The following is a 23,826-nucleotide window of genomic DNA, read 5'->3' on the forward strand; positions in this document are numbered from 1 at the left end:
CTGTGCTGCTTTCAGCCTGCTTTGTGCAGATGCAGGCAGCCCTGCTTTGTCCCATCGCTGCCAGCTCCTGCCCGTGCCCGTGCAGAGGTGCTGCTCCGGGTGCTGCCTCTTCTTCTACCCACACGCCCTTCATCCACACTGCCACCACCCACCAGGGGAAGGATGCGAAGAAATCCTCCTCAATGAAGGGCTGACTGAAATCACAGTAATAAAAGGAAAAATAATTGTTCACATCAGACAACTCATAAGCGTCTTGCTCCGTGTCATCATCTTCGGAAAGGACACCTTGGAGCGTCTCATATGTTCCCTTAGATTGGTTATAGGGAAGACAAGAGCCGAGATGGGTCCGGGGGGAGCCCCGTGCCGCTGCTTGCAGTGCCGCTGCCCCATCCCCAGCGCTGTTTCCCTCCCGCTGAGCACCACTTACAATAGGAATAACCGCTTAATTAGCGGCGATATCTATTAACCGCTTGTTTGTTAGAGCGTGAATTACCAACCAGCCCGCTTTTCAAGCCTCACATCTACGTTCTTCTTCTTTAATTACATTTTTATCCAGGCGGTATCACGGTCGCACGGCGAGCGGATGTCTCCGGGGCTGTCCCTCCCCGCGGCGGTGCGGGGCCGGCAGCGCCCCGAGTCCGGCCCACGCGTGACCGCGGCGTGTGCGTGGGGGGGGGGGAGGGGGAGGGAAGACCAGAGCGGCGTTCCGGAACCGACCTGATGTCGGGCAGCCCCCGCCCCGCCCCGCCCCGCCGGGCTCGCCCCCACCCCGAGCGCAGGGTAGCTCCGCAGCCCGCATTGAGGGGGCAAAAACTTCGCAGCACTCCGGCAACCTGCTGTGCCTGCCCGCCTCCCAAAGCCCCGGGATAAGCCGAGCTTGTCGGGGGGGGTCCTGAGGATAGGGAAGGGGAGGGACCGCGAGCTAGCGGCTGATTCCTGAGCCCGGAGCGAGTCCCTTTTCCTATAGCCCTGCGGCGCTGCCCGTAATTGGGCCGGGCCGGGGGGAGGCTTGGAGAATTGGGCGGGAGGCAGGGCTCTGCCGAGCGCGGCCGCTTTAATTGGCTCCTTTTTTTCTTTTTTTTTCCTTCCCCATAACCGTAGGGGAATGAAATGGTGAAGAGGGGAGGGGGAAAACCTGGAAAGCCGAAGGGAAGGAAAAGACGGCACGTTCAGCAAAGCCAGCGGGCGGGGAGGGGTGAGCCGAGCCCGGGGCGCGCTGCCCCCGGACGCACCGTCGGGGGTTGGCGGAGCGCAGCGGAGCGCCGGGAGCTGCTCCGGGCAACTTTGTGCGGGCGCTCACCGGCGGCTGGGGGGAGCAAATCAACTTCCTCCGACTCCGTGACCCTCCTCGGCGGTTCCCTTTCAGCTGCAGCCCCCGCGGCAGCCGTCGAGGGGAGCGGCTCGGAGCCTTCTGCAGCTGCAAATCGTCTGCGCGGTGCGCGGAGGAGAAGACCCGGCAGAGTCCAGCGCGCAGCATCGGGGAAAGTTTGGAAGGGAGAAAGAGGCGGCGGGGAAAGCCGGGCTGAGCCTCGGGGTGCGCGGTGGGGCTGCTCCTCGCCCTCTGTTCCCTTCAGGCTGGCTGGAGCGATGCTGTACAGATGGGAGAGCTCTTGGAAGACGCTTTAAAAAAATAAAATAAAATAAAAAAAGAAGGAGGAAAAAAAAAAAAAGGAAAAAATAAACAAAACAACCAACCCTTCCTGGATTTGATTAATTACAACAATCCTCTCCCCAGAAGATTTGGAGAAGACAATACCTATCCCTCCCTCCCTCTTTCAGCAGCTGGCTCCTAGCCCCCCCTCTTTGCTCCCCCTCCTTTTTTCCCTCCACCTCCTCTTCCCCCCGTTCGCTCCTGGGGCTGCGGCCAGAGCCTCGTCGGGAGGAGGAGGGCGGGCGAGGCTCTCCCAAGTTGGCCCCAGTTGGCAGCACTCGGGGCAGCCCGGGACTCCGGCGGCTCCAGCTGAACAAAGGAATCCCCCTTCTGGGAACGGCGCTGTGCCGGCCCGGCTCCTGCTTCTGCTCTGCCCCTCCGGACCGGCCTCTCCCGTGCCCTGGGCATCGTTTTCCTGGACATCCTCGAGCAACCTGGCAAGGGAAAGAGAGAAGCAGCGCTCCGCTTTCCAGCTCTCCCCGCTGCCTTCCCTCGTTCTCTTCTCCCTCTCCTTTTTATTTTATTTTTCCCCCCTTTTTTTGCTGTTATTTTTAAATTCCCTCCCGGCGGCCCCGCTGGGGGGGGGTGGGGGGTCCTTTCCTCCGCCCGAGGGGCGCCGGTGCCCGGCGGAGCGGGCGCATGGGGCGGCGTTCCGGGAGGCTCTCGCCCGCTCCCCCGCCGGATGCTGCCGGGGCTGCTTTGGCTGCTGTTCTTCGCCGGCGATGAAGGCGCTGCCTTGAAGATGGAGATGATCTGTGTTTTATTCCTCTCTCTGGTGCCGGCGTACAGCAGGGGACAAGGGGTTTACGGTAAGAGACGCGGCGGCGGCTGCTCGGAAAGGAGGGGGGAGGCGAGGGCGCGGACGGCTGCGATGGGATCAAAGTTAAAAAGCACCTGCAGCGGAAAGTAAATGATGCCGGCGGAGCTCGCCGCAGCTCGAGCGGAGAGACTGATGCAGCAATAGGGTTCCCGGAGCCTGGAGCTACTTCGTAATTCCTCGCCGTAACCCCTGGCCGCCAAGGATTGACGAGCCCACCGGGATGCTCGCCCCCAAGCGCTGCCACCGAGCGGAGCGGGGCGAGCGCTGCCGCAGGGATCGGGTCCGCCCGGCCCGACCTCTCCCGCCGCCGTGGGGCCGCCCCGAGTGAGAGACGCTGCGACCCGAGGTGCGCTTCTTCGGGGGGAGGACGGAGGCGGCCCGGGCCCGAGCCCCGCCATACCCACGGCGCGCTCCCGGGAGGCGAGGGGTGATGCTGCCTGTGCACCCTATGGAACTTCGATGCTGCCTGTTTTCATCCCGAGGCGGGGGTGGTGGTGGTCTGTAGCAGAGCTGGCGGCGAGCTTTTCCATTTATTATTATTATTATTATTATTATTATTATTATTATTATTATTATTATTATTATTATTATTATTATTTGGACAGTGGTGGTGCTTATTTTCTCCCCACGTTGGTGGTCTGTGTGGCAAAACCCGAGATCCTTCAGCCCCTCAGCCTCCCGGGGCAGCGCACCCGAGCCCCCGCCGAGCGCCAACCCTGGGGGACAGCCGGGCTGCGCACCCCGGCCCTCTCCCCGCCCCTTCCCCTCTCCCGGCACTCTCTCAGTTCTCGCTTTACAAGCTCTGCATTTCCAATACACTGGAAAAAAAAAAAAAAAAAAAAAAAAAATGAAGAAAAGCAGCCCACAAGCCTTGCCTCTCACAACAAGCCGGCTTTATCTTGGCTTACAACTCAGTTGCGCGCTGCTGTAAAGTCCTTCTGGGAGGCACGGCGCTGCCTCTAACAAGCCCGGCTCTCTGCGCGCTGAAGAGAGACCCCAGTGAGAGCAGCCAGCCCCCTCCTCCCCCTTTTAGCAGTTCCTTGTGTGAGCCCTGGCAGAGCTTGGTTCAGTCTCACTGACTATGGGTATGTCTTTGTAGGTCACTTTTTAATGATGTATTTCTTCAATGGAAACAATTCCTCCTTTCTCCTTGAGGGCCGGGATGTTAATTTGAGCGTAGGTCTGGTTTGTAAAATAACCATCTTAAATAAAGGATGGATTGCTTCCTTTTTTTTTTTTTTTAATTTTTTTTTTTTTCCCCTCTCTTTCATCCTTCCACTTTGTAAGTCCGGAGGAAAATTGCAGGGAAATGAAGAGTGGAATGGGATTGTGGTGCAGAAGCCTGATTCGGGTGGGCTGTTTGATTCTTTAAGCAGGCAGAGTGCTCCCAGCTGAACTTTCTTGATTTTGTTTCCATGTGTTTGCTGCTGGGTCACAGAGTGGCCTCTCAGTGAGAGGGACAGAGCGTACACCTGCTCCTGCTTAATCGTGCCTGAAGAGGCTGTGTGTTCCTTCAGCACAGTAAACCCGCATTTCTTGGAGTTGTTGCCGAGTTACATCTCCAGAACAACTTACTCATGGCTTTGTCTTCTTCGCTCAGAAAGAGAACAGAGAAGCTGCTTGCAAATAAAACTCAGATAGTCTGGCGCTGAGATGAGCATCATCATTTTGAGTCAAAATGGTACTTCTGTCTGTTCTCATCCTTAGCTCCACAAAAGAGGAATCCGCTCCCTTTCCTCCTCTCCCCTCCCCATGTCTCCATCTACCTCTGATGCTGGGAGTGGCCCCGACCATTGCCAGGACAGCTAAAGCGGGATTAGGGAGTGGTGCTGCTGCCCCTCTGCTCTTTGTGCCCCAAATGCGTGCCTCTCACCAGAGGGTTGGCTGCCATTGGCCGTGCTGTGTTGTGAGCAATGCTCTGACTGTGGCAATTTTGGGAACTCAGGTGTTGTGTCTCAGGTCCATTTTTCTCCTTTTGAGTGTTTTATACCGATGGGGACGTGGAGAGGCGTGTGTATTGGTCTATAAATATATTTTGCTTCAGTAAATCTGCTAAGATTAAATCAGATTAAAGCAGATAAAGTATCCATGTGATGTACTCTTTAAATAATACACCCACGTGGATGCACACAAAAGACTTCTGTCTGAGAGAGCGGAGTTGTTGGAGAGCTTTATTGAGGGGAATGGCATAAATAAAGCATGTGTAAAGGGGCTGCTGGGAAAGGAGCGATGGCACTGGAGGTGCGATTTAATTAGGAGTCAAGGTGCTGTCAGCTGCTACCTGAAGAGGTTGTTGTACAAATTGGCATTTGTTGTAATGACTGAAGAGTGTCTGAAGCCCTCTTCTCATTAGCTGATCCCACCTCTCCTGCCTTCTTGGTTGGAGCAGGACGGGCCGGCCTGGTGCACAGAGGGCAGCTCGCAGGCTGCTGAGGGGCAACTTCTGTAAGGCTTTTGCTGTGCCCTGTTCCCAAACAGTGCTGTCCTGTTAGTGCTGCTGTCAGCATGAGGTGCGAGCTGTGACGTATGTATGGGAAATGCCACCGTTTGCACAAAGAGAGGAAGAGACAGCAGGGAAAGGCTGCTGCCCTCACATGCTTGAAGTTAACTGTGCTTCAACACTGAGCATTAGTGGAAGGGGAGGAAAGGAGGGCTTCCGAGGGGATGAGTGTCCTCCTCTTGCAGCCTTCAGAACTTGCATAGCTCTGATGCAGTGTGTGCAGGGCTGTGGCTTTGCTTCCTGCATGTGTAGCATATAGCTAACGTAGCTGGGTGCCCGGCAGCCAGCACAGCCTGGCTGAGCAGCAGCAAGGCAAAAGAGAGTGGGGTGCTCTGCCCCTGCCTGCTGTAACTCACCTGCTGAAGGGTGCATGAAAAATCCTTTAGAATGGCTCCCACCAGGCCTTCCTGGAGCTCTGAGTGCAACATTGCCCAAGCTGGATGTCTCAGTTCATACATGTGTCTTTGCTGCTTGCTCTGGGGGAACAGACACTAATGTCACCTGGAGCTTGCTGTCCCAGACCGTCCATGTCCCCTGCTGCCAGTCACTGCTTTGCCAGCAGGAGTGGGGCTGCAAGCAAGAAGCTCTCAGCTTCCTTGGTGTTAGCCTCATGCCTCCCATGCACTCTGAGATGGGGCAGCAGGTCGCTGGGTAAGGCAGCAGTGGGCTGGCTGGCTGTCGCCTCTCGGCTGGTCCCTCTTGGGAAAGGGGTGTGTGAGCAGGAGGATAGGGATGGCTGTTCCCCAGGCTGTTATATAGCTGTGTCATATACATGTGCATCCTTTTCTTTGTGCTCAGCCATTTCTCCTTGTTGTCCAAATCTTTGTTGACTCAGCTGTACCCTTCGGTTCCAGGCATTTTGTAACTGGAGGGCTACACCCAAGGATTGGGCTGGTCCAAAGCTTGCATGCTTCTCCAGAAGCTCTGTGGAGTCAGGGCATTAAGTCTGTCCACCTCATGCTCCCCCTCACTGCGGCACTCTCCAGATGCAGTGTATCAGCCTCGCCCTTCTGTGCCACCAGAGCCTGTGTTTGGAGGTCAGGTCAGCAGCTTCACACACCTGATAAACCCTCAATTGACTTTAATATGCAGCACTGAAGAAACGACATTATCCTTTTGACAGGTTGTTTGCAACTTGCTGGTAGGAGTCAAAATATTTCAGTATAGGTGTCACCAGAAACCACCATCCTATGCTAATTTTGGTGGGAACATGAAGACAGATGTTGGATAATTTGACATGAGCAGCGCAGCTTTTGAAATTATCACCGTGTCAGGTTTGCACTGGATTTATCTTTTTCTTTTTCTTTTTCTTTTTTTTTTATTATTATACGTATAAATTTCACATGATTTTAAGAGATGGGGTGGAAGATGTAGTAAGCTCTCTATAAGCAGCTGAGGGTAGCCTTGGAGGTTTACCAGTCAGACAGCAATTCAGCAGTGGCAGTGAGGGATGCTGTGCTGCTGGGACTGCTGTTCTTATTTTAAATAAGAAGACAAAGGGACTGGAGACTAGAGATGGTGTGAGGCTTCCCTCCAGCCAGAAGCCTGGGTGTTTTCCCAGATTTGGGCTGGAGTTAATGTTTTATTCTGCTCTTGATTGGTGAGGTCTCGGTTTTCCAGTCCCTCCCTCCACCCATACTGTGTTCTTTAGCTTCGTTAACCATAATTTATGCCAAAGAAATTTGCCTGCACAACTACAGCTCATGGAAATGTTGAGGAGTGCGGTTAATGCCCTTTTCACAGGCTGGACCAGGCTCTGAGCAACCCGATCTACCTTAGGTGCCCTTGTTCATTGCAGGACTGGATGGCCTTTAGGGGTTCCTTCCAATTCAAACAATTCCATGGTCCCACCCAACCTCCAGTCTCCACCTGCTGGCTTTAATTCGGGCTGGGAAAATGTGTCAGTATCCCCCAGGCTTGTGGAAGACAGGAGGGGGCCCTGTTGTGCAGGGCCGTGGGATGCACCAGGGGAGAAGGGAGCGTGTGTATTTTGTGTCTCTATGCTTATGTTTAAGCAGTGAGATTTCTCTGCTCTCGGGATTCAGAGTGCTTGCTTTGAAAGGAAAAGAGCTTTCATCTGCCTTTTGTGGAGGGGAAGGGGCTGGAGGAACAACAGAGGTTTATTTATATAGCCAAGCGCCTGCTTAGTGTTCAAAAGAAGAAATTAAATGTGAAATGCCCCGTAGAGATGGTGATTAAAAGAAAAAAAAAAAAATTAAAAAACCGACATGGTGTTAAAGATCTAGGAAAGAAATAGAGAATAGGAGCCAAAAAAGAGAAACCCGGACATCTCTGATCTCGGCTCAACAAAAGTCGAGGCAAAGAAGGGCTCGGCCGGGCCAAGACCTGTTTGGAGGCAGAGTGCCGAGACCGACATCGCGTCTTCACTCGGAGCAGCGGCTCCAGCTCTGCCCGGCTGCCGGGGGAAGTCGCCCTGCCTTCGGGCTCCAGCCCAGCTGCGGCACATCTGGGCCCGGGGCCGCGCCGCTCCGCCGCTGCCCGGCAGGGGGGGCTGTTGCAGCGCCCCGGGGCCGGGGGAGCCGCGGGGCGGGCGGGGCGGGCGGGGCGGGGCGGGGGTCCCATCCCCAACGGAGTAAGGGAGAGATGCCCGCACGGACACACGTGGGGGGCGGATGGGCAGAGAGCTGCTGGCACCCGGGCTTGGGGAAGCGCAGTGCGAGCTTCTGTCAGGCCCCAAGCGGCTCTACTGGCCGCCTGCCGGCTTGGTTGGTCTGGTTTTGTTTTGGGTCTGAAGCTGTCACGCACTACCCAAGCAGTGATGATCCTGTTTTCTTCTTATTATTTTTTTCTTTCCGGGAGTTGTCCATTTCCCATAAAAGATCATGTAATGAAGCAAGTGTAGGCATTGTAAATCCTGATTTGATTTTCAACCATGCTCTCATTTTTTTTTTTTCCTCCCTTCATACACCTATTTGACTATGAGTTGATCATACAACCATAGAATCATAGAATGGCCTTGGTTGAAAAAGACCACAATGATCATGTGGTTTCAACCCCCCTGCCATTGGCAGGGTCACCAGCCACTAGATCAGGCTGCCTAGAGCCACATCCAGCCTGGCCTTGAATGCCTTCAGGGATGGGGCATCCATGTTGTATATTGGGGTTTTTTTTTCTGTTTTTCAAAAAAAAAAAAAAAAAAACAAAAAAACAGAGGAGGGAAAGTAGGGTTAAAGGAATCTGAACAGAATGGCATCCAGGTGGCAGCTGGCCAGCACCATCTCTCCTGGGCCCCAGTGAGCGCATAGGTGCTGCCATGCACCTCTGGGTGCTGCCCTGCATCTCCCAGCTCCGTGAGGCAGCAGAGCTGAGGTGTCAGCGATGGTGGTGCTTTGGCTCTTGGGAAACTGTGGCTCAGGGGCCGTGGCTCAGTGCAGCACTGTCTTCTCAGCATTGTAGTTGCTTACTGGGAGATCTTGATGCTCCACTGCATTGACTGCACTGTTTCCCGGATCAGCTTCTGATCATTAATACCAGAAGCTTTAATCCCTAAATACTCTGGTCTGTGGCCAGTGAGGGGAGAAGTAAACAGAGAACTGTTGAAATACCGCTGGATATAAATGATTATTTCTTTAAATTTTCTACTTGTTTTTCCAAACTAGACAATCTGGCCACACCAGCGTGTGCTTCTATCACTGTACTTTCAAAATCTACAGAAAGCTTTGTAGTCTAGTCGTGTTTAAACTCCTCTGTAGAGGATGTTCCCTCTGTCTGTTCCATGAAGCACGCTGTGTTCTTAGCATTGTGCTCATCATGAAGAGCAGTGCAGAGGCAGTTCAATGTTTCAGCAGTTGCAAATAAGGCAGGACAGAAGTGATGGAGTGGCCTGGCAGTAAGGGGTCACCACTGCTGTCATGGGAGCAGCTGGGCTTCAGGGACACTGACAGTAGGTATCTAGGTGGCTCTCTGTAGCTTATCTCTTTCCTGTCACTCTTCTTGCCCATGCTGTGGGTTACTCACAGACTGTTGGCTGCTGTCCCTCTGCTTGGCCTTGCCCAAGGGAGAAAGAAGAGGTAGACTCTTTAGCAGGATCTGTTGTGCTAGGGCAAGGGGAAATGGTTTCAAACTAAAAGAGGGGAGATATAGATTGGATACAATAAGGGAAGTGAGGCACTGGCACAGGTTGTCCGGAGAGGTGGTGGAAGCCTCATCCTGGAGACACCCAAGGTCAGGATGGAAGGGGCCCTGAGCACCTGATGGAGCTGTAGGTGTCCCTCTTCACTGTGGGGGAGTTGGACCACACAGACCTTCCAGCTTGAGACATTCTATGATCTTACAGATGTAACAGAAATCCGTCTGGCTGTGATGTGTTGGCTTGTGGCTGCTCTCCGCTGTGAGCCATGGTGTAGGATAAATGGCATGCGGGCACTTTTGCTGGGTTTTGTGTAAATGGAAACGGTGGCATGGTGAGGATAGCAATTTGCAGAGGTGCAGTAAGGACTGTAATTTCCAAACAAATATTAGCACACGTTGCATAAAGAAGAGCTGGCACAAGACTGAAAGCTAAAGTCAAGCTGTGAGGAAGGCTTTAGGTTGTCCGCAGGTGGACATTTAATGTGAGAGGAACTGCTTGATGTCACTGCTCCTGTTTCAGGAAGAGATGGTCCTTCACTAATTGACATAAATTGTTTTAAGATAAATGTGGATGGGAATCTTGTGTATCTCTTGCGTCCCTCCATGATGGAATAAAAAGAAAAAATGAAGGTGTGATTCACACTGATCTTTGAGAAACACAGCAAAACACCTTTTGCTTACAGATGACTTGCATGTTGGAAGAGTCATTGGTAGAATTACATGGTGAAGAGTGACTGTCTCTTGCTAAGTTTAGCACCTGGATCATTCCAGCTCAGAACATCACTTGAAACAGTGGGGTTGTGAGAAATGGAGGCTCACAAAGTAATTTGACTTCAGCTGGGGATGGGTGGCGGAGCTCCCCTGCCAGTCGACTGCATGTCTGATGTGTTCTCTCAGCTGATCTGGAGCATTTACACCACAGTTGTTAGACCCTGAAAATCCTCTTGGGGTACACAAGTAGGGTTCCTTGTGGGTTTAGGGGGTTTCCCATCACTATAATATATAGGAGTATACAGCCTACAGTCATTCCACTCTGCCTGAGAGAAAGTGAGATGGAGACAGAGTGATTCACCCTGTACAGAACGGAGAATTGAACATCACTGAAGTTTTAACCATTCTTTTCTACCTGGTAGAGTGCAGTTGGTATTGAGTGCAATCCCTGCAGCTGACAGGTGCAAGATAAATACATCCGTTAGAAGGAATAAGTTTGTATATTAGGTAACATTTCTTCTCACGAGGAGTGGTGAGGTGTTGGAATGGCTGCCCAGGGAGGTGATGCAGTCACCATCTCTGGAGGTGTTCAAGAGCCGTGTGGATGTGGGACTGAGGGACATGGTCAGTGGGCATGGTGGGAATGGACTGGTGGTTGGATGAGATGATCTTAGAGGTCTTTTCCAACTTTAATGATTCCATGATTCTAATCTACCGAGAACAGATTCTTGTCCAGAGATCTCTGACTCATTATTATTTAACCATAGAAACTGCTTTCATCAATGAAGGAGGTTAAATGATTTTTTATGGCATCCAAGGAAGGACAATAAATAATACTGAGTTGCCTATGAACGAGCAGATATTTGGGATGAGGAGAAAAAGCAGGCACCGATATCATAGGTGTGCTACTGGGCATCTGGGCCAGAGGAGAAATGATAGCAATGAGGTTGGAGCTGTGGCTCTTGCAGTGAGACTGGATGCCAGAGTGGAGCATAGCTTTTGAAGAAGGGATGTCTGAATATTCCAACAAGTTTTGTTCTTTTAATTACGTGCTAAGTTTGTATTCTTATGTTTATTGCAAATGCAAAGATAGGACAAAGAAATCTTCAGCTCTTGTTTCACAAATGCTCACAATGGCTAAAAGCAATTAATAATACTTATTTTTCTTTTGAAAAAAATGTTTTTCCTATTATATTTAGAGCAATTAAAATTTGCAGGTGAGTTTGTGAGAAGGGGTAATCTTCATCTGTGATTAAAAAGAACTGCTGAATAAGAACACTTTCTTATCACTGGATACAGAATCAGAAGAGGGCAGTGGTGATAGCTGCTGCACATCGGGAAGAACCCCATGTTAAGGTGCAGTGAGAGACAACACCTTGCCTTTACAGGAGAGAAATGCTTGGATATTGGATGAGAATAGGGGCTTCCCAGTGTCATGAGACAGTGGGATCAGGGGAATGTCTTTGCAAACCAGTTGACTTGAGGTGCACGTACACTATGCCTGCACAGGGTGGGAATGTAACCTGTGCGTGCTCCTGAGCCAGCTTTCAGCTGTTGTGAAAGCAATGCTGTGGACAGCAGGTCTAAAATTAATCTTTCATTTTGCATTTTGACTCGAAAAGCTCTTCTTGAACAGCTTCCTGCAAAGATGAACCCTGCATTTAACTGCCACTGAGTTTTTAAATTGTTTTTTTCCAAATGGGGTAGTCAAGCTCCCAGAGCACACAGCCGCATCTGAGACGTTACCCATAGAAACTAAGCTCCGGTTTTGGTTAAAATAGCACAATAATAGTTTGTTTTCTGGTCAGTCGAATGATACAGCAGATCAGGACTTTCATCCTCATTCCTGCAGAAAAAGGCAAGAGACGGTAGAGAATGGCTGTTTACTATGATGTGCATGATTAATACCATAAATCTTTCATGTGGGGCTGCCGGGTGAAATGAACGAGTGTTATCACAACAAATTGGAAGGAGCGGGTGGCTGCATGCTCATGTTTGGTAATCAGGAAACACAAAGTAAAAGGAGAAATTAGCCGAAGGTAGCGGTGGTTATCAAAGCTCTCTGTGCCATTTGCTAAGCCTTGGCAGAGCTGACGTGCTGCTTTTTGCAGATCACAATGAGCATATGTACCTACTTGTGGCTGATGGTAGTTCCAAGTGGCCAGCAGCAGTGCGTGTGCTACTTGACAAACAGTTCTGCTTCTCGGATTATTGTGGAGACATCCCCAAGTATGTTTGCAGCATATGGCTTGCTTAAGGAGATCGCTTTGGATAAGAGACACCCGATAAGACACAGCAGATCAGCTGCATATCGCTCAGCTCCCGGGGGTCAGCAGGGTGTGCAATACAGGCACAGAAAAGAACAGTGGAGGGAAATGGGGAGCGAGCCCCGCAACGCAGCATTGCAGTCTTCCTTGTGTTGCGTGGGTCAGCAGCACCAGAGACGTGTGGGAAAGCTCCAGCATAGCTAATTGTAAATGGTGTTTTAATTTAGGAATCGCACTTGATTATTTCAGGGCAAGTTTAGAAGAAGCGAGTGAGGAGGTGGGGGAAGGAAACCTCAGCGCGAGCTCTTTGTTGGTTAGGCCTAAATAAAAGCTTTGCAGAAAGAGAAAGCAGAGGAAGGTGCTAAAAAGTACTATGATCTGCAATGTGCTTGGACATATAGGCAGGGAAATGAGAAGGAAATGTGTCTAGCTATTGTTAGATTTAAAAAGAGAGAAAAGAAATTGATGCTGTTGACGGTGTGTAAATTCTAGGAGTGAGCATATTTCTCTCTTTCATTGCCCTCCTGGTAATACCAGTGACATTGTTGCTGTTGGAAATGAGGGATTGACGAGTGAGAGAGAAGCACCATCCTTGACAGGTGGGAACCGTGTTGGAATGGAATCATACATGTCCCACAGGACAAGAGCTGGAGCTGTAGGGCATGGAAAGCGGGATGCTCTTAGCACCCCTTTGCAAGAAACAGGAGAATCTGATGCACTTCTTGCATGTATATTCCTATACCATTTTTTTTCAAGTTTCATGAGGAAGAATTGTTTTTGCCTGTAGAAAACATAGTAACACTGAGGCTGGAGCCCAAATCCCAGGATGCTATAGAATGGGCACTGGCTTGCGATTAAGGGGCTCTCTTGCTGAACTAACACTTTGGATTTTTATTTTTTTTCCTTTACCATGTTGTCTGATCTAGTTTAAGACATTCTAATTAGTTGTTGCAGTATATTTGGCTGATCGCATTTTTGTTGATACAAGGTGTAGTGGAAATGCTAAGTCACAGCTTGAACCACTGATGGAGCACCTGGTGGGAAGGCAGCACCTGGTGGGAAGGCAGGACCAATCCAGGGGAGCTCAGGTGCATGCAATGTACCTGAGTGACCAGAAGGGGTTAAGCCAGGATCCTCCCCTTCCCAGAGCTCATTTAAGAGTTGGCTGTGGAGATAAGGGTATTTTGCTGGAGATCCTTGTGTACCTGAGGCTTTCTGAAGGTAAGCACCTTCTTTTCTTTATTTCTGTGGCTATTGTAGTTGAGCAAATCCTCACTTGCTGTAGCCTGGGACCTTGCTGCTCTATTGTCTTTGCTGTGCTTTCCATTGCATTGAGCAAGGTCTTATTTTTGGATGTTTTGTCCTACCTCCTTGCCTTACTGGTATTGATGGCTTTCTATCCATTAGCCCAGAAGGAAATAATGCAGCCAAGGGGGAACAAGCAGGCAGCCACTGTGCCTGAACTGAGGAACGCTGTGCAGGAGTCTGAGGAACTGATGGCCAAACTTACTCCAGTCTGTCACTGCTTGGCTGGGAGGAATGGTGGTGTTTCTTCAGCTCCTCTGTGAAAGCAAAAGTTAGAAGGAAAAATAAAATCTTGGAGGATCTATTGATATCTTTGGTGGCTACAGTTTTTGGTTCTGCTGTATTACTCATGTAGCTGGTATTTCAGTTCTCAGTGAAAGAAGCTTAATGTGGATGAGCTGTTGCTCTGGTGAAAATGCTGGCCTGAACTGATGCACGTAATAACTTGTCTCTGTCAGTCTTTGTGTGTTTTTTTTTGTTGTTGTTGTCTTTTTCCGATTTTATTTGAAGATTTCACTAGAAGACAAGTATGTTAAAATAAATACAACAAACATTAAAACAAAACACAAGATGTCATGTCTGTTAGTGTGAATGGGAGGTGGTGCGATGTGTTTGCCTCAGATGTCTTGAAGGTGATTTCAGTGAAGACACAGACAAGCAATTTCAGTTTCTATGCAGCGTCCTATCTTAGTAGTTCAGAGGTTTCTAGGGATGTGACTTTATTTTTTATTTTTGCCTTCCCATCAGCATTACATTTTTACTTGAGTTTTTTGCAGTAATGTGGCAGCTTCCACTTGGATGCATTGGTGAGCATCACTTCTTGATGGCTGGCTGCTGTGGTTACCAGGCTGCTGCTACTCCCAAGTAGTACCTGAGCTACCTACAGCAAGGTGCTGCTGAAAAGCCCATGTGTGAATCTGCTTTGTAAAGCAGTAGGATGCTTGCTTTGTGCAAATGGAGTGCAATGCCTCAGGACCTGGGCTAACTACATGCAATGCTTCTGCCGAGCCAAGCGCTATAGTCAGGATTTTCTGGATCTGATGGTTTCTCTAAAGGAATTCCTTGTTCTTCTGGTCTTGAAGTGTCTGGACACTTTGATTTCAAAACCCACTACTCTGAAGGACTTGGATTGTGCTTATGGTTACTCCAGAGTGTGCTAACTTGACCTGTAACTCCACTCTCAGTGAGTTATGCTTCTGCTTTCATTGGTTGATTTTGGAATGATGGGAAAAACAATCTTTCCTTTCCTTCTCTTTTCTTTTTTTGACCGTTTCCTATAGTAGCTGATATTAAAGTATCCTTTCCAACAGGCTGCAGACTTATCACTCTTGTGACTTGCTGTCTCTGAGTGAATTGAGAGCAGCTGGCAACAGTAAATTTTTCTACCCTTCGCTCTGGGAAAGGAGGAATTTTTCTTTTCCATGGCTTAATTGCATTATACTTGGCTGAGGCTATTTTTGCTTGTCTTTGTCACCTGTGTTTTTACCTAGCTCTTCTGCTGGCCTCGAAAAGTGACATAAGTAGAAGACATAAATAGAAGTAGTGTTCAGGATATCATTCAGCTTTGGAGATGCGTGCCTCGTAGTGGGGAGTCTGTGTTCCTTTGTTCCTGCTGTCTTTTCCTCTGCCTTTGGGCTTTCCTTGGTTTCTGGTGTTCCACCTTCAGAATCCTAGCTGTATTCACTTTGCCTAAAATATTTGTTTGAATAGTAAAAGCTATATTAAAAGGACACATTATCAGCTTAGTTTAAATACACATGTTGGCTCTGTGAGAGTGCTTTGCAAAGAAAGTCTGACTGTATGCTTTTGCACATAGAATGAACATGCAATTAAAAGGTCTTCAACAGAAGAAAGCCCTTTTCTCCTGCTTCCTGGCATGCAAATGCTGGCATGCTTCTGCATTAGGATTTGTTGCAAGGGAAAACCAAACAGAGTGAAATCATGCTGGCATTGCCATTATATAGAGCCAAAGGACCAATGGCAAACAGCAGCTGGAAGCCTGGTTTGATCTTTCCGTGTGATAAAGTTGCAGGTATGGTGCTGGTGAGAAGGTACTTTCCTGAGCCCCTTTCACAAAGGATTTGAGCATTTTTGAAGAAACTGTTCTCCATCTCTGGTGTTTATGGCAGTCCTTCAAGACTGGCACTCTGGTGGGTTGCTGTGGTACAGTGTTTTCAGGAGGGCATCAGGCTGCTTGGCATTGTAGGTTCTTCCCCTGCCTCTGCTTCTTTCTTTGGTCTTTATTTTCAGAACACCTTGTGTGCTGTGGAAGCTGCCTCCAGGCCTCTGAAGTTGCTGTGGGTCTAGGCTGTTTCTACCAAGTGTACACATTACATTTGTTACTCTAGGAGAAATATCTGAGAAGAATCCAGGCATAATATGTTTTGGTTCTACTGCTAAATACTTCAGAGAAGATGGACTTTTCCCCTGTGTCAGTTTTTTTCCTTTCTTTCCTGTTAATCTCACTATACATGTTTGAAATTACATTACATTGAAATTACACTATACATGTTTTCAAACATGTCATACATGTTTGAAATTAAATGAATCGTCTTGCTGTGGTGAGAACTTTGCCTGGTGGTCAGCAGGGAGCTCAAGGGGCAGCTCCTGGGTATCTCAGAGGCTATGTGAGACTTGACTGTTGGACTAGGTGATCTTAATAGTCTTTTCCAACCTTAATGATTCTGTAATTCTATTATGTAAAGTGAGGTAGGGTTGACAGTCTCCAAGGCTGCTTCTGTAGCCGCACTAATGTTCTCTGCTCTTGCATTTTCTCTGCTGGTTGGAAGGGACCTCTAGAGTAATCTAGTCCAACTGTCTGCTGCAAGCAGGGCTTAGCCTGAGATTAGATGCAACTATGAAGCTAAGACAGGTTGCTTGGCTTATTCTACAACTAAATTTTGAGCATACCTAAGGATAGGGGGTTCCATGAGCTGTTTGTTCCCCCCTGCTGATGTTTGACAAACCACAGGATGAAACTTTTTTTTTTTTATGGCTAGGCTAATGGGAGTTTCCTGTATTTCTAAAGTGCTTTGATTAACCCTGCTGTAATTAGCACAGTCCTGGTATAGCCTGTCACAAAGACAGACAGAGAAATGGGAGATGCACTGGTAGACATTTCTACACTTTCCATTTAATATTCAGTATACTCATAGAATCATTAATGTTGGAAAGGATCTCTAGATCACCTAGTTGAACTTATCAGCCCATCCCCACCATGTCCTCTAACCATCTCCCTCAGTGCACATCCACGGGTTCTTGGACTCGTGGTGACTCCTCCACCTCCCTGGGCAGCCTGTTCCAATGCCTCACCACTCTTTCTGAGAAGCTTTTCCTAATATCCAACCTGATCTCCAGTAATGGCCATAATTAGTATTCTTCTGTGACAGAAAAGATTAAACAAGCATGGGATTAGAGATTGTGCAAAATATCAGAAAACCTGCTGCCCACATAGGACAGGGAGAAGCCCCTTTGTGTGTTTATAATTAGATGTGTTCATATGTAATATGAATGTGTATATTATACACACAAATACATTTTGCAGCAAGTTGATTGAGGTACCCAGTTCCAGTTTTCTTGATAGGAAAGCGGGGAGTGTCCAGCAGGCATTCTGCATTGTGCAACTTGTCAGCATGAGCTGGTTGCATCCCCGGGGCATAGCAACAAATGACTGGGTAGGAAGAAAGATGCATGGTTTATCAGAATGCTTTGTAAAGGGAACTTCAGGTCCTGTTCAGACTGTTTAGTTCAAAAACACTTGTGGTGTGCTAATGTGACAAGGGGACCTCATCTCACGTTGGATGCCCCGGGGTTTCTTTACACTTTGAGGTCTCCACGGGTGCCCAGTTGGCAGCCTTGCTTCACAGCATGAAATACTGGAGCAGGAAGCTGAAGATCTGGTTTTGCTTTCTCTCTTCATTTGACACAATTGTAGGTGGCATGGAGAGTGGGAAGCTAGGGTAGGAAGTAGGTTTTATTTTACTCCCACTGAATTTTATCTGGGCAATGTGCCCTATCTGAACAGTTGGCTTGGTAGCATTTTTATTTTCCTAATGTGCTTAGTATCTGTTCTTTGTCTCTGTCCCTCCCTCTCTTGTAGAGCCATTTCCAGATTAGAATGAATAGGCATGTGAAAAGGGACTGGGGAGATGGGAAGGCCTGTGTGACCCAGTGTCAAAAACACAGCTCTGACTCGGTGTGAAAGGCATCCACTTTACTGGTTGCTTGCTGGTGAAGTCTTTCAAAGAAGAAAGGAGACTTCCAGCGCCTGTCTCACCCTCATTGCATCTGATATCTGGCCCAAGTGGTGATACACATCTCTCGCTGCAAACAGCTGAAGAAAATAACTCTGCTCCAGTTCTATTATTATTTTTGTTGTCACTTTTAAATTTCCAATGTGGAAACCTCGCTGCTGACCTCCTGGGTTTTCTGAAGAGGTGTGCAGTGCATAGCCAGTCCATGCTCATGCTTTGCAGATCCCCTAAATGCATATGGGTTTTTTTTGAGAGTGTAGGGGAAATGTGTATATGTATGTGCAAATCTTAGTGCTGCTCCTGAGCTGTCTCCTCTGAGGGAGTGGCAGTGCTGCAGCTTCAGTAGAAAATATTAATGCATGTAAACATTTTTCTAAAGGCATTACATCTTCTTGCACGTACTTTATTATTTTCCCACAAATCTGACTAGATGTGATAGATAGGTAACCAGGGAGCAAGGCTGGAGAAGCGTGCTAGAGAGGGAAGGAGGGAAACGGGAGTGAAATAAACACAAGCCTGCTGTAATTCAAAACAAGGCAAAATCAGATTGTGTGCTTTGGCTAATTTTCTTATTCAGGTATTGATCCAATGGCTGCTCCAGAGTCTATTAGCAGTCAGCCAGTGAAAATATTTCCCATCGGGGGCTCTGACCTGAGACGGGGGTGAATCTATAGCAATTTGTTCAAACAGAGGAAAGCTTTTTCCTCTGATTTGTATTCCAATTTGCACAATATACAGAGGGGGGCCCTGTTGTGGGGGTTTGCGGGTTGGTGCTTGTCAAGTGGGAATCAAGCTTGAGCCAGGCAACTTGGCTGAACAAAATGCCTGATTAAACTCTGGGCTGGGCACCCTCTGTCTGTCTCTTTGGGTTATGTGAGAGCTTTGCAGGCTGGCATGTCAAGGGGAGTGAGACAGCTCTTTGCATCCCCTTGGTAGGGAGGTGTTCTTGTGCCATTATGATATATTTATTTGTACATGCGTTCTGCTCTGTAGGTTACTGGATTTTTATGGTTTTCAGTATGGACCAACTGGGCTTACAGCTGGCTCGACCATCATATCCCCTGCTGGAGGAGAACCATGTGGATGTTGCAACTCTCAAGTGATGAGTCCACTGCAGGAGTTCCTTGGATCCCAGTGCTTTATTGGGGTTTGACAGAAGTTGCCTGATAACGAGCTTTGGGACCCAGCTTCCACCCAAAGGTTCCATCTCCCTGAAGACATAGAGCTCACCTTCTTACTCCTCTCCCCATTGGTTTCCTGTTATTGTTGTTGTTTCAGCAGTTATCCAGACAAGAAAACCACTTTGGGATCCCTTAAATCAGTGCTTGCATCTATCAAGAGCTACTGAAAGTTTCAATAGCAATAGAAAAACCTGACAAGATTAGCAAGGCTCGTGGTTTCCACTGTTTGTTAAGTCACCAGCAGATCTAATGCCAATTGCTTTCCGATGGTCCCTGTGTCAACCTGAAGACTTCCAGGTCTGGGGTTTAGCCCACCTGTCCTGGTAATGGTACAGCTGTAAAGTTGTGGTTGGAGAGGTGGGGAGCTAATTTGGAAAGCCCTGATTTACACAGACTATGCATTCTGTATCTGAGGGACTGGAAAAATACATGCTTGACTTGACACACATCATTCTGAAACTTGTAAGAATTGGAGGAGGTCTCTAAACATTATATATATATATATATATAATATATATATATGGCATATGTTGGGCTTGCATACTAGTCTGTGATACCATGCTGCCTGTTTTCTAGTACTTGCCTGAATACAGGAGTCTAACATGGAAGAATTCTTCATGCAAAGAGGCAGGAGAGAAAAACCTTCCTTCACAAATCAAAGAATAGGGAGAGTCATGGGGTGAGTTTATTCTCTGTATGCTGTTTTTAGCCTTTGAAATTGGCTGGAATTCTCCTCAGCCTTGTTACACTTGCTTTAATTTAGTGATGGTCATAGGAACTCTATAAGGGAGAGAGAGGATAGGAACGAATAAATAAATTAGCACCTTAAATTTTAAGTCTGTTCAGTTTTTAGACCACAAGCTTATTTTTGACTTGGCCATAACTTTCAGGGAGCAGGCCTGAATCCTGAGGAGAGCACTAACTCCAGCGTTGGGAAAGAGTGCAAAACTTTATGGGATTTTTTTAAAGCAGCCAAGCAGAGGTCCCTGCAGTCAATAGCATGAGTGGAGTGTGTGTGGGAATGATGACAACAGCATTCTGTAATATTTAGGAGAGTATTTAATGGTATCAGGGCTGTGGAGCATGCTGTTGCTGCTTTTATGGTTAGCAGAGGTCTTGTTAAGGTGCTGGAGGGAGGCACAGCACAGGGCAGGCTCCTCTGTTGGGGCACTGGCTGCTGGGGAAGGGGTTCCTCAGTGCCGTGCCCATTTCCTTCCTGAGAGAAGCCCCGTTCCTTCAGCTTGCAGCATCGCTTCTAGACAGCAGAGCAAGTCCTGTGCCAGGCTGCCAGAGCAAAGCAGGCTAGAGGGGGAGCAATTAAAATCCAAGGTGTCACTTCCTTGATATGCATCATTGATTGGCTCCCATCGGGTGATGGATTTTTAAGCCTTCCGCACCAGCTAATTGGTCCAATTCCTGCCTTAAGAGTGAACAGTTCCCAGGGCTTCAGCAGAAAGAAGAATGACTCGTGCAGTGGAGTTGCCAAGCTGTGGGTCCTTCATGTTGGTTTGGATGTGCTGCCCTTTCATTCTGCTACCTTCTCCTGGGGCTGTGGCTGTAGGAGGGAGCTGAACTGTTCCTGTTATGACTTTAACACTTCTGCCTGTCCTCTGCAGAGCTGGGTCCTGCAGCAAAGAAGACAAGCTTCTGTGCTGAAACAGATCTATGCTGGTGTTGAGCTGTGTGCTGCTCCCATGGGGATGCTGTGCACATCACCATGCAGCAGCCTGGCAAGAGGAGACTGCTGGAGCAAGGGCACACAGGAGGGCTATTAGTGCTGCTTTGGCTTGCTTTTGGGAGAGAATGCTATGGGTGATGGTCCCACCCAGGGAAGTGGATGGGAGGGACTGAAGCAAGCTGTTTCCTTCAATTGATGTTTAAAGCTTTATAACACAGTTGTAGAGAAACAGCTTGGAAAATGATACTGAGAAAGTACACAAGATATCTGTTGAAACCCAGCATGTCCCTGATGCACAGCAGTCTGTGACAGGTCCCAGAACCACAGCCTACTGTGCTGTTAAGCAAGATTGGTACAGTATGTTTCTCCCAGTGATTGTACCAGGCTCCTGTCTGATTCAGGACTCTGGAAAAACAGCACCCGTTTCTCTCCACCATCTCTGTTGATGTGCATTGTTATGTTCCCCTTAGCATCTTGCAAAGTCTTTTTCTTTCTCTTTTTTTTTTGTGAGGTAAGTATGCTGGCAGGGTTAGTTCCTTGATGTGAATTCAATCCCTTGCAGAGCTCACACACATCTGCCTATGTGTGTGACTCCTGCCCACATTGCTGGGGCTCATTGTGACTCAGGAGGGGAGGAACTGCTCCATTCAGCATCCTCTCCAGCTGTGAATCTCATGCTTCACAAGCCTATGAGCATGGGCAAGCTCCAGGGGCTGCATCTCCCCCTAATCTGAGGCTGATGCTGTGAAGAAGCAGCAGCTCTCTCAGCTGGCCCTCACTGCTGCCCCATTCCAAGTTAAGGATGTGTATGCGTGCAGTGGAGGAGACCAATGAGAGCAGCTTTGCTGGGCAAGTGAGCACTGTCTGAGACAGCAGCAGAGTACGCAGTGCTGTCTTGCTGGTACATTGCAAAGGACTGAAGCTTTTGGGCTCTCAGCTTTGCTGCTTCCTCATTCTTCACAGCTTTGTACCACCAGCCCTTCCTCACAGTTGCAGAAAATCTGCCTGCTGGGGTCTCTAACTCATACATTTTAGTGGGAACCAGTGTAACCATATTTACCTAGAAGCACTGTTGCCACTGTGACATATGCAAGGATGCTGTGAGCCCTCTACCGTTTACTGCTACTTTCTACCCTGGTGAAGTAGGGCTGTAAGCATACTAAGCAGTGCTGTGGGACTGAAGCACAGGATACAGCAGTTGATCCCTGGTTTGGGAAAAGATGGAAGCATCTCTCAGTGCTCGAGTTGCATTGATGGAGGTAAATGGCAAAATGCTGTCTTGCTTGCTGCACTGGTGTGAATGCTTGGTATTGTGGTTCTTTTTTGACTTGGCTTGTTACCCAGAGACCACCCCCTCCCCCTCCAAAAGAAACATACCATGGGCTTGTTGTTCTGTTCTGAGTTTTATGTTTGCAGGAGGGTTTTAGTGTCTCGTGTGAGATCATAATTAATGTTCCTCTTTCTCCTGCCCTGTTCAAGTGATGTTCAATGCTGTAATGCACCATTAAACTGGTACCAGGCTCTGTCCCCACATGAATGCGTTTCTGTGGCAGACTGACTGTGGGAGAGACAGACCGTGAAACAGCCTACATGTGCTTAGTTTTATGAGGAAGGAAGGAGCCTGCGAAAGGAGAAGAGGTGAATAGTAACCTCTGCTGTGAAGGTTCTAGCTCAAGGAATGAGTAGGAGGTTAACACAGCAGGTTGCGTGTTCTGTAGCCTGATACCTGCTATTGGAGAGGTTATGTAGCAGGCCCTGTGCCTTCCCTGTTGCAGGATCCACCTACCACATTCTGCCCTGCTGGGATAATGGGAGGGTGGTGCTGGCAGCCACTGTGGTGCAAAGCCTCCCCAGCTGGCTTTCATGGCTATGCTGGCTCCAGGTCTGTCATTCAGGATTTGCTCTGCTGCTGTGTCAGCCATGTCCTACACCTCTAGATTCCCCTTGTTTTCTTCAGGAGACTGAGGGGCTCCACATATTGGACAGTTTTGGACTTGCAGTTGGTGAAGGCAGTGACATTCATGAGCGCTCCCAGTGCAAGAGGAGAACAGAAGCTGTGTCCTGCAAAGGAAACAGGTTTTATATGACAACATCTCGTTTGAATGCTCTTAGTTCATCTGTAGGACTCTGGGTTGGCTTTTGGGTCTGCTGTGGGCTGGCACTGCCAACATGGTGAGAATTCTCATGCTGCTGGAAAGGTATGAGGCTCTGGGAGAAAAGGTGTCAATGCTTGTCCTCCTGTCTCAGGACTTTGTCCTCTCTTCTCCATCAAACTCTCCCAGCTGCCAGGCACCTGCTTAGTCAAGCACAGCCCCTTGCCCTCAGAAGCTCAGCAAGAACATAAAGGAGAGTAAAGCCAAAGGAAGACAGGAGCATCCCTGCTTCCCAGGGATGCTTAGATCGAGGTGCCAAGACCTACTAGTGAGATACGTATCTGTGACCTTCTGTTGCTCCTGTCAGGCACTTCACAGTCCTCAATGTGACACCGACTAAGTTACAAAGCCGTATCTCAGCAGGCAACAGCTGCTCCTGCTGTCTTTCTCACTCTTTCTGTCTGGCAACAGGATCTCCTTAAATACATCATTGCATTTGCACTCTGACAAGCAAAGCTTGCAGGGTAAAGTCAAACAGCTTGATGTGAAGCTTGGGTTCAACCCTTAGATGGGGATTGTAGTGCTGTGTACACATCGTTCTCTTTGCATTTTGCCCAGGAGCAATGGAGTAGCAATAAAAATATCCCTTAGGTAGCAATTCTTATGGCATTAGTCTCTAGCTTGGCTAGAAATGTCCTGATCTGCAATGTTTCTGGCCCAAGGTAATTTAGCAAGAGCTCATGATTGCATTGAGCTGTAGCCACCTCCAAGCTTTGCTCAGTAAGGGAGTGTTTGTGGAATCTCAAAGACTTCATTATCTTGGAGTTTGCAGGATTTTTATCTAAAGTTATGTGGGCTGGAAATCTTGCATGCCCAGACACCTGAGATCACAAAATCAATTCTGCCGTCTATTAAATAGGTGTAATTCCCATCGACTGCACTGAATGTTACAGTTTTGCAGCGGAAGGTGGAATTGGATCCATATGTATTAGAGACAGAAAACCCATCACCAGTTTCCTCTTTTTCCAAGGTCAGTGCAAGACTCTTCCTAGGTGTTTGTGACCAGCACTTCCCCCACTCTGTGGTGGACTGGAAATAACTATCTCCCACCACACTGTTTTACCATTAAGAATGGACGTGTGACAGAGGGTGTAAAGCCAAGCCTGCTGCAACTGTTTCCTATTTTTGTGCGTGTTTTTAAATATTTTAGTCTGTGACACTTTTATTTTTGTGAAGACTTGGGGATTTTTTAAATTGGATTATAATAAGCACTAA

General features: G+C 48.4%; 1 protein-coding gene and 1 pseudogene across 3 annotated transcripts in view; one reads left to right on the forward strand and one right to left on the reverse strand.

Moving 5' to 3' along the window:
* Positions 1–961: 961 nt before the first annotated feature.
* LOC149918922 (uncharacterized) lies at positions 962–2,168 on the reverse strand (annotated as a pseudogene).
* A 106-nt stretch (positions 2,169–2,274) lies between these two features.
* MDGA1 (MAM domain containing glycosylphosphatidylinositol anchor 1) overlaps positions 2,275–23,826 on the forward strand; it is a 125,017-nt gene continuing 103,465 nt past the window's right edge. For 2 of the 3 annotated variants that reach the window (XM_090135213.1, XM_090135214.1), the window contains exon 1: positions 2,275–2,460. In XM_090135213.1, the coding sequence (XP_089991339.1) occupies positions 2,334–2,460 (127 nt within the window). In that variant the 5' untranslated portion in view covers positions 2,275–2,333. The remainder of the gene's footprint in view (positions 2,461–23,826) is intronic. The other variant, XM_090135212.1, reaches the window with a different exon arrangement.

Source organism: Phasianus colchicus, chromosome 2 (assembly GCF_987193195.1).
Source record: "Phasianus colchicus chromosome 2, bPhaCol1.hap1.1, whole genome shotgun sequence".
In the NCBI taxonomy this organism is placed as follows: domain Eukaryota; kingdom Metazoa; phylum Chordata; class Aves; order Galliformes; family Phasianidae; genus Phasianus; species Phasianus colchicus.